The sequence below is a fragment of the Neophocaena asiaeorientalis genome, unplaced genomic scaffold (genome assembly GCF_003031525.2).
Source record: "Neophocaena asiaeorientalis asiaeorientalis breed wild unplaced genomic scaffold, Neophocaena_asiaeorientalis_V1.1 scaffold188, whole genome shotgun sequence".
Classification (NCBI taxonomy): Eukaryota; Metazoa; Chordata; class Mammalia; order Artiodactyla; family Phocoenidae; genus Neophocaena; species Neophocaena asiaeorientalis.
Window position 1 is genome coordinate 4466265 of NW_020174156.1, and position 14155 is coordinate 4480419.

The following is a 14155-nucleotide window of genomic DNA, read 5'->3' on the forward strand; positions in this document are numbered from 1 at the left end:
GACAACTTGACATAGGAGGGGCACCTCACTAATCCACTTAGTCTCAGGCTATGGACACTCCCTTCCCCACCTGGGGCTTACTACCTAGAGATAGCAAGGCCAAGGCACACTAGGCCTGAGCAAAGGCAAGTCCAAAAGGATGAGAAAAAAATTGTGCCACTCATAAACAGTGATCTTCAGTCTCACCCAAAATGTAGTCTCTGACTGTCAGGCTCTGGCCTATCTCACCAATCAGATTAGTCAATCCTCACCTGAGCTCAGGACACTATGTTTGTAGGGGAGAGAATCTATAAATGAACAATCAGCCTCTCCCTTCTTAGCCAGGGCAGCAAAAACACCCCCTTTGGAACCAGGAAGAATAGCAAAATAAGGACCCCTGCTTTAGCACCCTTTACTATTTCCCCAGTCGTCCAAGTTAAGTTCTTGGGCATAAATCTAAACTATATCCTTTTTCTCACTTCCTCATCATCCCCTATATTCTATGAGTCACCAAATCCTGAAGTTTTATCTCCTAGATATTTCTCCATACATCCTTTTCTCTCCATCTATCCTACCTCGATCCTAGATCCAGCCCTCATCATCCTTTGCCAACACGATAGTAACTATCCCCTAATTCTTCTTTCTGATTTAAGTCTGCCTCCATCGTTAATCTAATCTCCACCCTGAAGCCAGAGTGATCATTCTGAAACTCAGTTCTGATCATGTCACCCTCTGCCATCTTCCCATTAACTACAGGATAAAGGCCAAGTTCCTTAAATGACTTACAAAAACTCTTCATAACCTACTACCTCTCCAAACTCATCTGCCCCATTTCCCCTGTCCCACACTCATCCGAGTAATAATAAAATTTGTGTAGTTTCTGAAAGTCAGCATGTAGTTGCAAATCTCCATCCTTTGTTCATGTGATTCCTTCTGTCTGAAATGCCCTTGATTCCCTGTGTCATGTGGTTAACTTGGATTCAATCTTGAAGATTCTGTTTAAGGCATTTCTCCTCCAGGATGCCTTCCCTAACCTTAATCCTTGCTCCCTGCCCTGCTCCCTCAGGCTGGGAAAATTACTCCTCTTCTATACTCATGCTGTGAATGGCTCCCATCATTGAATTTACTACCCTACGTTGATATTTCTTTTTCATGTTGGTCTTCCTGTTGGGTAGGGGCCACATACAATAACTAGAGGTTACCAGCATTCAAAATAGGTTCGTAGACTTTAACTGAATCTTTAGTCCTCCAAATTATTCATTCATTCCTTAACTTATCCATTAATTCAATTAGCAATAAATTCATTATTGATGAATTTCATGAGTATGTCCCACCTCACTCATCCACTTTCATTTTGCTGAGTAATATCCTGATTTCCCAGATGTGTTTAGCCTGCGTGGAAACCAATCATTTTCCCTCTTCTCTACACATCCCAGAGCACGTGAATAACATTTGTTAACCATTTCCAAATTGTGATTTGTTTCTAAATTACCCATTTGAATCATTTTTGTATTCTTCTTGCTCTAGTAACACAACTGACTGATTACACTGCATCTCTTTTATGGGTATAGACTGATGTAAGTGATGCAGTGTGACAGCCTACTACTCTGGAGCTGAAACTATTGCTCCCTCCTTGCTGGCCTCCACCTGCAGGAAATCCAAATCTCAATGCAGCCATTAGAATTAAATACATTTTGATAAATAACAACAGGAAAGTAACAAAAGATTATTATTTTACAGCAGGCCTTTGAAGCCACTCAGACTCAGCCTGTCTCTTCTTGCTTCCGAAGTCTGGCTTTAACTGAATGGGCATTAATTTTTTTTTTTTTTCATTCAGGTTTATAGAGAATCAAGTTTAAGAGCTTTGATATAAATCCTACATTTTCCAAAGAAAATCTCACAAAAGAATGGGGAAACTTAGAGGATGGGTGGTGGGTAGCCTGAGGAAGTCAAAAGCCTGCAAGCTGACCAGCCAGCTAGCTAGTCCAGAGGCACTGGGCCTGGGAGCTGGAGAGTAATAAAAAAGATGGGCTCTCAGAGCTTCTGGCCATGAGGAGAATGAGTGGCCATGAGTGAGTGCTGGTGGGAAAGAGGCAGGAAGGACACGGTCATGAAAAGATGAGGAACAAAGTCCTCTATTTAGCTATGATTCTCCTACTATAAAGGGCCCACTCCTCAAGGAAAGAGTAAAATTTATATAAACTACCTCATGAAGAGAACTTTTAAATAATAGTAATAATGATAATAAACTAATCCATTAATTTTATACTCTAATAACCAGATTAACATATAGTCTTCCTTAAAACCTTTTGGAAATATACTAAGTACATACATGTTCTCACACTTCTACAGGGAATCAAAATATCTAACAACCAGTCCAGAATGAACCAGTGCCCCAGAATGTATGCCAGCCATAAACACCAGTAAGGCCATCCTGGAGCACGAAGCTGAATAGAATCCCTGAATATACACACAATTATACAAATAACAGGCATCTCTTTCCTCCTCTGCAAAGTTCCACACTGGATTCTAGTACTTTTTCAAGCAACGAGAGTGACTAGTGATGAAAATTTAAAAGGAAAATCTGAGGTCTGTCTCATGTATGTTGGCTTTTTGTCTGAAGCTTAAAATAAAAATGGCATAAGAGCTTCTTTCTCCATTTTCAGCACTCTATGTGTCCTCCTCTCTGTCCCCAAGTCCTAAAAGCCAGCAACTCCCCCACTCCCACACCCGTGCAATCCAAAGCTCCCTTCTCCATGGCTACTTGGTTGCCTGTGTTTCCAGAATCCTTGAGCATTGCCTCCTTCCCATATTTCTCACATATCTCTCCAACCAGCCAGCACCCCTAGCAATTTCTCACTTCTTTTCTGCCTTCTCTGCCAGACATTATTTCAAATCCAACCCTCCACTCATAAGCTTTCTACACTATTCACTGCCTTGACATTCTGTCCTTTAGAAATTCTTTGGAGAAGAACAGCAATTTTGGGATGTTCTGATGTCCATGTCATAAAGGTGTAGCTCCCCACACCATTTCTTTTTTTATTTTTTTGAATTTTATTTATCTTTTTATACAACAGGTTCTTATTAGCCATCAGTTTTATACACATCATTGTGTACATGTCAATCCCAATCGCCCAATTCATCCCACCACCACCCCCACCCCGCCACTTTCCCCGCTTGGTGTCCATACGTTTGTTCTCTACAGCTGTGTCTCTATTTCTGCCCTGCAAACCAGTTCATCTGTACCATTTTTCTAGGTTCCACATACATGCGTTAATACACGATATTTGTTTTTCTCTTTCTGACTTACTTCACTCTGTATGACAGACTCTAGATCCATCCACGTCTCAACAAATGACCCAATTTTGTTCCTTTTTACGACTCAGTAGTATTCCATTGTATATATGCACCACATCTTCTTTATCCATTCATCTGTCGATGGGCATTTAGGTTGCTTCCATGACCTGGCTATTGTAAACAGTGCTGCAATCCTATGTTTTCCTCTAAGAGTTTTATAGTGTCCGGTCTTACATTTAGGTCTCTAATCCATTTTGAGTTTATTTTTGTGTATGGTGTTAGGGAGTGATCTAATTTCACTCTTTTACATGTAGCTGTCCAGTTTTCCCAGCACCACTTATTGAAGAGACTGTCTTTTCTCCATTGTATATCATTGCTTCCTTTGTCATAGATTAGCTGACCATAGGTGCGTTCCCCACACCATTTTTAAATGGGAACATTTATTAAATACTTCATGTCAGTCATTCTCCTGGATAATCTACTTATGTCATCTCATTTAACCGTAACAATGTAGTTACACATTATTTCCACTTTGCAAGGAACTGAGAATTAGAAAGGCTGAGGAAGTTGTAGAGATCACACAGCTAGTAAGCCATGAAATCTCGTTTTGAACTAGGAGACAGTTTGACTCCAATTTGTTTATTTCTTTCCATAGGTTACTGCTCGAAAATTTTAAAAAATACTAATAAAACTATCCAAACTTATGGAGTCTGGCCTTGATTTGACTGACATTTTTGTAAGCTCGCTCGAATGTTTACAGTACAGGAAAAGAAGTCTGGGTCACCACTGGACATCTCCACATTTCTTATAAATCTCAAGTCAACAGAGCCCTAAGCAACCCTAAGCCTGAGAAAAATGTTAACCAGGATAAACTCTGTCTATTATTACTGAGGGGAAATAAGATATTAAGTTGATAGATTCCTCATATATGTTGCCATTTATTTGAATTAATGCTCCATTAGGTATTCAGAGAGTACAGAAAGATCAATGATGATCAGCTGGCGGTTGGCAAAGGAAAGAAACCCAAAGCATTATTTTAAGGGCTGAAGGGATTGCTTTCTTTCTTCAGACTTAGAGAAAAGGCAAAAGTATTGACAGCTAGATATGGGTCCCAAGGAAAGAAGGGAGACTTGTTTCTGCTCAGGGTTGGTGTGTGTGGTGCGTGTGTGTGTGTGTGTGTGTGTGTGTGTGTGCACGTGTGTGTTGGAAGGCAATAGTCACATGCTGGGATCCAACTGCACTCAGGCGGGTTTGGAGGACCCCTCTTGGCCTCTCTGCCTTAGGAAGGCCTGAGCAGTGACTTACTCTTTAGGGGTGTGTTGATTAACTGTGGACTTCAAGTAAAACTGTATTATGTTCAACCTCAGAAACATTTACCAAAAAATCAGGGACCATGACCTCCTGGACAAAAGGAAAACTGTCACAGCACTGAAAGCAGGAGAGGACCGGGCCATTCTCCTGGGACTGGCCATGATGGTGTGCTCCATCATGATGTACTTTCTGCTGGGAATCACACTCCTGCGCTCATATATGCAGAGGTAAAGCCATTGGGTGCTTGGGACTGTCTTTTGTCTCCCTTCTCCCTCCTCCCACACAGCTTATCAATCTTGAGGTCCTCTTCCTTACCTTCTTTCCTAAAAAGAACTTTGAGCAGTGGCTGGCACATACTATTTGTCAATAATGTTATCTAACAATGATAAAAATAGTTATATGTATAAACTGCTTACTATGTGCCAGGGACTTGCCATACATTACTTTTTTAATTCCCATAACTATTCTACAAGTATGAATATACTCATAAAAATGGCAAAACTGAGGCTCAAGATAGATCTAATTTGCCCAGTGTCATACAGCTTTAGTGTTCGGCAGAGACAAGATTCAAGACCACATCCTGTTAATTCCAGAATCCCTATTCTTGCCTCTTCACACGTCTGTCCATTCTCCACCTGCATTCCTTTCCACCACACCCCACTCTTCCATCACCCCAAATATTAGTGGTTCTCAACTGCACGTTTCAACTTCCTAAGAAACTTTTAAGAATACTGACATCCAGGCCCCACCACAATCATTCCACAGGGTCAGATTTAGTAGGTCTGGAGTGGGACCCATTCACCAGTATCTTTTAAATTTCCCCAGGTGATTCTAATAGGTTGAAAAACACTACTATGCACTAACTTTTTAAATTAAAGATTTTGAACCCTTCTTATTTAAATATTTGCCCTAGGTTTACTGAATAGATAGAGAGGCAATTGAATACTGAGTTGTCAAGTGTTCCTCCTGAGTAAGCCACATGATAAATCTCCACAGCATCTCTAGCTAACTGTTGTCCATAAATTGGACACTTTGAGCACAGGAAAGCCCAGCATTGCTATAACTAATGGGGAGGGTCTCAGAGTGCTTCAGCTTAAAGAAACGAGGCCCTTTCAAATGAAAACTTGAGGTTTCAATCCAAAAGAGAATCAAACCATTTTGTGGCATTCATTTCCCCACCTAAATTAATACTTTCGTTTTAGAAGGAAAATCTAGTTGAAACACAGTAATCTGCTAAAATTAAGGCATCATCTTTCCCATTTGTGGCTGCTCTGCTTTGTTTCTCTGATGCCTTCAGCTGTGCTGCTTCACAGTGAAAGCTCTGATGCCTCAGGCCCCAAGAGTTCACTGACTCCAAAACCGCTTTCAGATCCTCACATCTGCTTAGAACCATCTAAGACTTTTTTCCTCCTTGTATAAGCAAAATCTGACCACCCATGTCCCAGGAAAATAAAAATTGCCACACCAGAGGGGGTCAGAGCTAGTATCCTGGCTCTGGTATGAAACTGGACATGGTGCCCTGTCAACACATGTCCAGCAAAAAGAAGGGCTATTAATCTGCAAAGAATGTTTTCTGATCACTCTGGTAATCAGCTTATATCCAGAAGCAAAACATTGATTCTGGGTGTGTTACTTCCTAATTACAAATATTACCTTGATCATAAAATTATAAATGTTTTAGAATGAAAAGCTGACCAATGGGCAGCTGGAGGGTTTGTTTGTTTGTTTTATCTTTCTAATTGAGAGGTCCCAGGGCACTGATAAGAACCCATTAATCTGCATATAACAAGAGCCTCTTTTCCACTGTTTGTGGGGAAGAAGGGCAGCACCATGGAATGAGCCCGGGCAGTAGAGAAATAAAGGATTGGATGGAATCACAATTTCCATCACTTATTAGCTGTGTGTCCTTGCATGTATTTGATTTCTCTGACTGTCAATTCACTCAGCTTTAAAAGGAATTAATACCTAACCTATAGGGTTATTGGGAGAACAAAGAAGACAATGTATGTAAAGCACCAGTTAGGGTGAAGGGGGATGCAATAAGTGATTGCTCTTGGTATAATCAAAAGGTGGAGTTATCTTTTCTCCCTTATTAGAAAGACCTTAAAGAAATATATCACTGTCCTTTCATCTGTCACATTGGACCTCAAGCCCCTCCACCCTTTCACCATCTCTCCTCCCCTTCTCCCTTACCCCTTCACTGCCTACAAACTGGGCAGACATTGCGAGGTGAGGACCAAGGCATGGCAGGAAGCAGCTTAAAATGCAGAAATGCAGGGTGAGTACAGGTTGTGATGTAAAAAGATGCTGCTTTATGCTTACCAGTGAATTTGATAAGGAAAAATATCTAACTTAAATCAAGCACTGGAAAAGATGACACTATATCTGATGGAAATCATTGGCAAAGTTCTCAGATGCCAGGCAAAGTTTGTCTGTGTTTATATTATAGTTAGCCTAAAGCTGCTCTATTTAAAAACATACACATTAACAAATAGGTTGTATTATAGATCTTGAAGATTCTTCAGGTCAAGGAGCTGACAAATGTTCCCCTCTGATTACACCTTCTTTGCCCCTGGCATTTGGGCCTGTGCTTATTCTCCTCCTCTCTGTGTAGTGTGTGGACCGAGGAGGCTCAGTGCACCTTGCTGAATGCATCCATCACGGAAACATTTAACTGCTCCTTCAGCTGTGGTCCGGACTGCTGGAAACTCTCTCAGTACCCCTGTCTCCAGGTGTACGTTAACCTGACTTCTTCTGGAGAGAAGCTCCTTCTCTACCACACGGAAGAGACAATGAAAATCAATCATGAGGTAGGAGCTGGGCGCACACTGCATCTCGTTCACCCCCACACAGCTCCGCACCATTCCATCTCTCTATCAAGTTCCCCTGTGCCAGCACTTCAAAGGAAAATGCCACTAGGAAGCAGGCCCTTCCTCATCCAGTCACAGAACTCACTACACTACTTGACTCTCTTACTTGGGAAACATTTATTTTCTGTGCAAGTGGTGGTCAAATCACTCCCCATTTTGGAACAGTGAAGATTTAGCCTTTATTTTCATTCAGAAGGGTGAACATTATATCCTTACTGATACACAAATAGACTTAGTCTTTCAAAGCAAATGTGCAGTTTAGTCACAGTTGTACAAGCCAAAAAGCAAAATATTTGTCATATACCTGGGAACCACGGGGTAAAACTATATTTTGCTTTTCCACGGCCATTGTCACTTCATTCTGTGGTCTTGGAGATGTAACTTAAGCTCTCTGAGCCTCAGTATTCTTTTCTCTAAAAATGTAATAGCAATGACCATCTTGCAAGGTCATTCACTGTGAGGATTAGAACAGAGTATGGAGAGTGCCGAGCAGAGCACAGGTGAGACCTTCAACCCATGGTCACAGTATGTGGGCCTGTGCATATTTCTTCACATGTGTTATGTTCATAGAGGCTGAATTTTCCAGCACAAACACATTCAAGTCCACATGCTGGATGCTCAATATGTATTGTATTAAAGCTGCACATAAAATTTGCATTTAAAAGGTCTGGGATGACTAGTAACGTGTCAGCAGAACCAACCTGCCATTATCAATTTTAAGTTAAATACATTGTGTTTTGGATTTATGGTAGCAATTTAGATGGCCAGAGTACTTTCATATGCCAAGACAACCTGATAACATTCTCCAACAGGACAATTGGCTCTCGTCACCAGGATACAATTCTCACAACTCCAGCCTTTCTTGTAAAAACTTTTCATTACAATTATCAGCACTTAAATGATACAGATTATATGTATTGAAAAAAATTCAGTAGCTGCAAAGCTTGATACTAGAACATAGGATTCGTTTTGTGATATATTAACAAAAAGTAAGTAAACCCACCTTGCATTTTGGTTACAGTAACTTAAAAGAATTCTTGCAAATATCTCTGAGGACACAATGTCTGCTCTGATTTCCTTTTGTTTGTGGTACCCACAAACAATACCAGTCCTAATCCTATTCTACAAATATACATAGCTTAGTTATCCCACAAAGTATACATTTTTCAAGATCCCTCAAGTCAAGTTTTTAAATCAAAACTGACCTGTAATGATGAATGTCTGTAAAACTCTCAAATCTCCAAGGAATTGGAAATTGGCCAAAATTGAATAGGCATCAAAAAGTGGGACACATTTCCATTTTCTCGTTTTGACACTTTATCACTACAGTATGAATGCAGTATGAATGAATGCAGTATGTAAGCTATAAACGCTATGAATGCAGTACGTAAGCTATAAATCGGGAGTGAACCTACCATGGAAAATCTCAGTTAAAATTTTAGGACCAGTATTCTGTCTGCTGTCAGTATGATACTAGGTCATTGTTTGGTTTATTTACCTTGTTTTTAACTGTAAAACATGCAAGAAATGAAAAAGTACAGCTCAAGCACTTGTTATAGAGATTCCCCCACATAACCACCATGAAAGCAAAGAAATAAAACATATCCTGCACTTGCAGGAAATCAGAACCTTGCAGTTCTGGTGACTAATGTTATTAAGTACATTTTCATTTATTTATTGGCATTTTGAATATCCTTTTTTTAAATAATGTCTGTTCAAGTCCCTTGTTTTCTATTGAATTGATTCTATTGGATGGTTTCTTCTTAGTATTCATTGTAGGAATTCTTTAAATCTAGATATGAACCTTCCTTGATTGTTGCGTTGCAAATACCTTCTCCTGAAATGAAAGGTGGTCTTTTCACTCTCTTAATGATGTATTTGAATGAAAGAAGTCTCTAATTCCAGTGCAACCAAACCTTGTCAATATTTTTCTCTTTTCTCTTTTTTCTTTTTCCTTTCTTTCTCTTCTTCTTCCTTTCTTTTTGTTTTCTTTTCTTTTTTCAAACGTTTGGTTGTCCTGCTGTCTGTTTAAAAAGTCTTCACCTACCCTGAGATCATGAAGTCATTCTCCCAAACTATCTTCTAGAAATGTTATTGTTTCTCCTTTCACATTTAGAGAACAATCTGCCTGGAATTGATTTTTATGCAAGAGTCAAGTTTCTAGGTTTCTTTTTTATTCATATGGACAATCATTTGTCCAAGTCCATTTATGAAAAGACCACCCTTTCTTCACTGGATTATTTTTATGATCCCATTTTCCCCTCTATTTTCTTGGAAGTTATGTGTTCTGTCACTATTCTTTTAGTGTTTAACTAGTGATTACAACTTGCAATCTTGACTAATCAAGGATACTAAAACATTTTAACTCCATTTATTCTCTTCTCAAGTTATATATTATCATCATTTTTATTCGATATATACTTTAAGCCCATGAAGATATTATTATTGTTTTTGTATATAGTAGCTGTCTATTTAGATGTGTCCACATCATCTTCCATTTTCTTATTCTTCATTCCTTCCTTTATCCTTGGTCTGGGATCATTTTTTCCTACTTCCTGAAGAACATTCTTTAATTATTTAGTGCAATATCTGCTCTAAAGAAATCTCTAAGCACTCATTTATCTGAAAATATTTTCTTTTCATTTTCATTCTCAAAGTATATATTCACTGAGTATATAATTCTAAGTTGGCTGTTATTTTATTTCTGTACATTGAAAGCATTCCATTGTCTTCTGGTGAGCATTACTACTATTTGGAAATCAGCTCTCAGTCTAATTGCTACTTCTTTGAAGGTAATTTTGGTCTACTTTAAAGATTATTTTCTTTGGTTTTCTACAGTTGAACTACTATGTGCCAAAGTAAACATTTATTTCTATTTAGCCTGCTTAGTGTTCCCAGGGCCTCTCTCCCTCTTCCTTGATGTTCTTTGTCAATTTTAGAAGGTTCTCAGTCATTATCTCATGAAATATTATCTCTGCTCTCATTCTTTCCCTCTTCTCCTTTTTGAATTCCTACAGACTGTATGTTAGGTATTCTCATTGTATCCCCTGTGTGTCTTCCTGTCTCTTTTGTATTTAATATTTTCCCTCCTTTTGTCTCTGTGCTTCATTATAGATATTGACCTACCTTCTGATTCACAGTTCTTTCCTCAGCTCTGACTAATCTCTTAAACCCATCCATTGAGCTCTTAATTTCTCTTATTGTATTTTTCATTTCTAGAATATCCATTTGGATCTTATTTATAATTTCTAGTTTTCTGCAGTATTCTAATTATTCTCTTTTAAATTCTTCAACATAAAAGTAAAATTGTAGTTATTTTAAAGTTTATTTTGATGACTACAATATCTGAAGCCCCTATGTGCCTGTTTTATTTTTTTTTAATTGTTTTCATGTTGCATTGTAATGTCTGATTTTTTATTAGTTGTCAAACGCCATATCTGCAAAATTATTTATAAAAACAATTTTAAGCCTAGGTTGATATCATGATGTCATCTTTTCCAAAAATTATTTCCATTTGCTTCTGCAAGGCCCCTAGGTGCCATTCATGATCACCTTATTCTGATTACATAAACTGAGATATTCAAGTTTGAACTTAAGTCCCTTTGAGGATCTATCTTCTTCAGGTTGACCATTACTCCCAGGATGCAGCCCTTAACAGTTCCAGCCCAAAGTGAATAGGGTGTCATCAGAGCCCCCACTTGATAGGTTGTTAATGATAATTCCTGCCCTTAGCTCTTCAAGGCTGTCAAAAATTCCATCCAACCTTCTAGGATCTCAGCCCCCTTCTAGAATCAACAGACACTTCCAGGGGAAAGAAAACACCAAACAGCTGGATCACCTTCCTGGCCCAGTAGTTCTTCACTCGCTGGTTAGCTGTCCTCTGCCTTTAATCAGAAGTAAATACGTGGAAAATACAGTTATCGCCATGTCAAAAGGTCACTAAACCATGATCTTAATGTAGCATGAGAAATATACAGGATATTCCTGGGGAGAAAAATTAAAATATTCTCTATCTTGACCTCTCCTTCTTATTACTATTCCCCAAGCTCACCAAAAATAGTAGTCTTTCCCATAGTTACCAACAAATGGGCATGGTTTTACTGAGATACATAAGGCACTACTGACAATGTTTGATTTGGGACAACAGGAGGCAAAGGTATATCAGTCAAGCTGTCTGCTTCTTTGTAGAAAGATATCCAAAAGGATTTTATTTTTAAATTTTCACACTCTCTCATATAGTCTTTTTCTTTGGCTTTTAAACTCAGTGACCAACCTCTTGTCCATATTACAACTGAAGCTGCTTAAGCTGATAAGCTGGCATGCTCTTGTGGAGCAACTGGCTGACTAACGGTCTCTAGGAGCTGCAAGCAGGCTCAAGAGCCCCTGCCTCTTCTGGCTACAAGGCTGTCACAGGAATCATAAACTGTGGCTGCGTATTAATTCACTATGGTTGTTAAATTTCTCAATGCTGATCTCCTTTGAGAGTTTAAAACCTTGTTTACCCACCAGGGATCCCCAAAACATGCCCATCTGATTTAAAAGAGTATTAAAAATGAATCTTTGTGCAAAACCAGAAAGTATATCCATTTTTGGTATGTAGTGTACTACCACATATGTGGTATTTTATATATCGCTGTCATGAGGAAGACAGCTATTTTGGATGGAGAGTAAATTATATAAATTAACCAATTATTTATAACTCCAGACTCAGCATCACCCCTCATTTTGTCACCTTTCTGAAGCCTTCTGAGTTCTGCACATCCAGAGAATATACATATCTGGACTAGAATTTCTCAGCCTCAAGGCTATTAACATTTGGGGTGGAATATTCCTTTGTCGTCTGTGAGGGTAGGGTGGAGACTTGTTCTGTACATTGTAGGATCTTTAGCAGCATCCCTGGCCTTTACCCACTAGATGACTAGCATCATCCTCCCTCCAAGTGTGACAACTAAAAATGTCTCCAGGGCTTCCCTGGTGGCGCGGTGGCTGGGATTCCGCCTGCCGATGCAGGGGACGCGGGTTCATGCCCCGGTCCGGGAGGATCCAGCATGCCGCGGAGTGGCTGGGCCCGTGAGCCGTGACCGCTGAGCCTGTGCATCCGGAGCCTGCGCTCTGCAGCGGGAGGGGCCGCAGCGGTGAGAGGCCCGCGTACCGCAAAAAAAAAAAGTCTTCAGACAGTGGCAAAACCACTGCTCCAGATTTTATTTAGCTTTTAGCTTGAATGCTGGGAGATTCTACAATTTTAATCAAAGCTTGTAAACACTGAGTTCCTCTGCACAGCATTTGGTAGGGTAAGGATAAAAGGGAAGAAAGTGAAGTTGAGAATCTAAATGGGAAAAAAAGAGGGGCCCACATTTATTAAGTATCTACTATATACTATGTGCCCAGCACTATGCCAAGAACTTTATAAAAATCATCTCATTTAATCCTGACTAAAACCCTACTCCTAAAGTAGTAATAGCCAAATTTTATCAAGAGCTTAAAATGTGCCAGGCACTGTATAATACTAAATATTTTACATGAACTCATTTGTTTAATTACAGCATCAATCTCACATATTAGGTACCACTGTTACCTCCACTTCACAATAATGAAGCTGAGCTCAGAAAATGAAATAATTTTCCCAAAGTCACACATTCACTAATTAGGTCTGAATTAAAATCTAAGTCTCTTTACCTAAACATGCTCTCTCTTAAAAAGCAAAACATTAGCTCATCCTTTTGAGAGGGTAAAGATAAGAGCTTTAAAAAAAACTCTAAATTCTAAGAAATATTTACCCTTCTGATGGTATATTTTAGTGAATAGGTGAGAATCCATGCCATTTCATCATACTCCAAGAGGTGATTAGGATCAAGTAAAAGGCCATGAACAAGGACTAGAACTATCCGTGATCCACAGGAACAGTCAAGGTTGTATATTCAACACCAGTTTACACAGGATGCATATTAGATAGAAGTGCACCCTGAAAAGATGGGAAAAAAACATGCCCAGAAATTTGACATATGACATCCCCATAATCAGCACCTTAAATTTAGGGATATTTAAATTAGAAATTTCCTGAAACTGCCTATGGACCATGGATTCAGAAATGCTTCTGTGATTGACAAAGTTTAGTCACTGCTCACCAAAACTGAATTATGGCACAGTTAAGGGCATCTTTGTGCAGAAATGAAGGGAAGAATGTGTCCCAAAACAGCTTGCACTGAGCATCAAGAAGAAAAGCATGGAAAATGAACCTACTCCTTTCCATTGCTGAGAAAGAGGATCACGGTGAAGGGCAAGGTCAAATTAGATATCTGACTTACTCAGGGGCTAACTGGATACATCATGGACCTGAGGGCTCCATGGCTTAAGCTATTGTGGATATTAACTAATCCTGCAGCTCCACATGGCTTCTATTTCATTAGTGGATTTCCTAGGTCTTTTAAGCTTCTCCTCTACTCCACATCAAGCAGTAATGCCACAACAAATGTGAAAGCTCTGGAAAACACAGAAAAGGAAAACCTCTCTGGAGGAATCTGTGTCTCAATACTGCAGGAAACTATGGTACATAGCACAGTGTGAATGCTGTTTTCCTCTCCTCTACCAAACATTTCAAACAGTCCCACTTGCCAAAATCAAGCAGATACTAGGAGTGCAAACTAAAATTGTCTAAATGTTGTGGGATTCGCCTTTTTAAAAGTGATGGTAAGAAGCAG

At 39.3% G+C, this 14155-nt stretch overlaps 1 protein-coding gene across 1 annotated transcript in view; it reads left to right on the forward strand.

The window, feature by feature from the left end:
- Positions 1–14155, forward strand: part of KCNMB2 (potassium calcium-activated channel subfamily M regulatory beta subunit 2) — a 29996-nt gene that overhangs the window by 9637 nt on the left and 6204 nt on the right. The window contains exons 2-3 of the mRNA XM_024755128.1: positions 4644–4814; positions 7202–7397. Of these exons, the coding sequence (XP_024610896.1) occupies positions 4644–4814; positions 7202–7397 (367 nt within the window). The remainder of the gene's footprint in view (positions 1–4643; positions 4815–7201; positions 7398–14155) is intronic.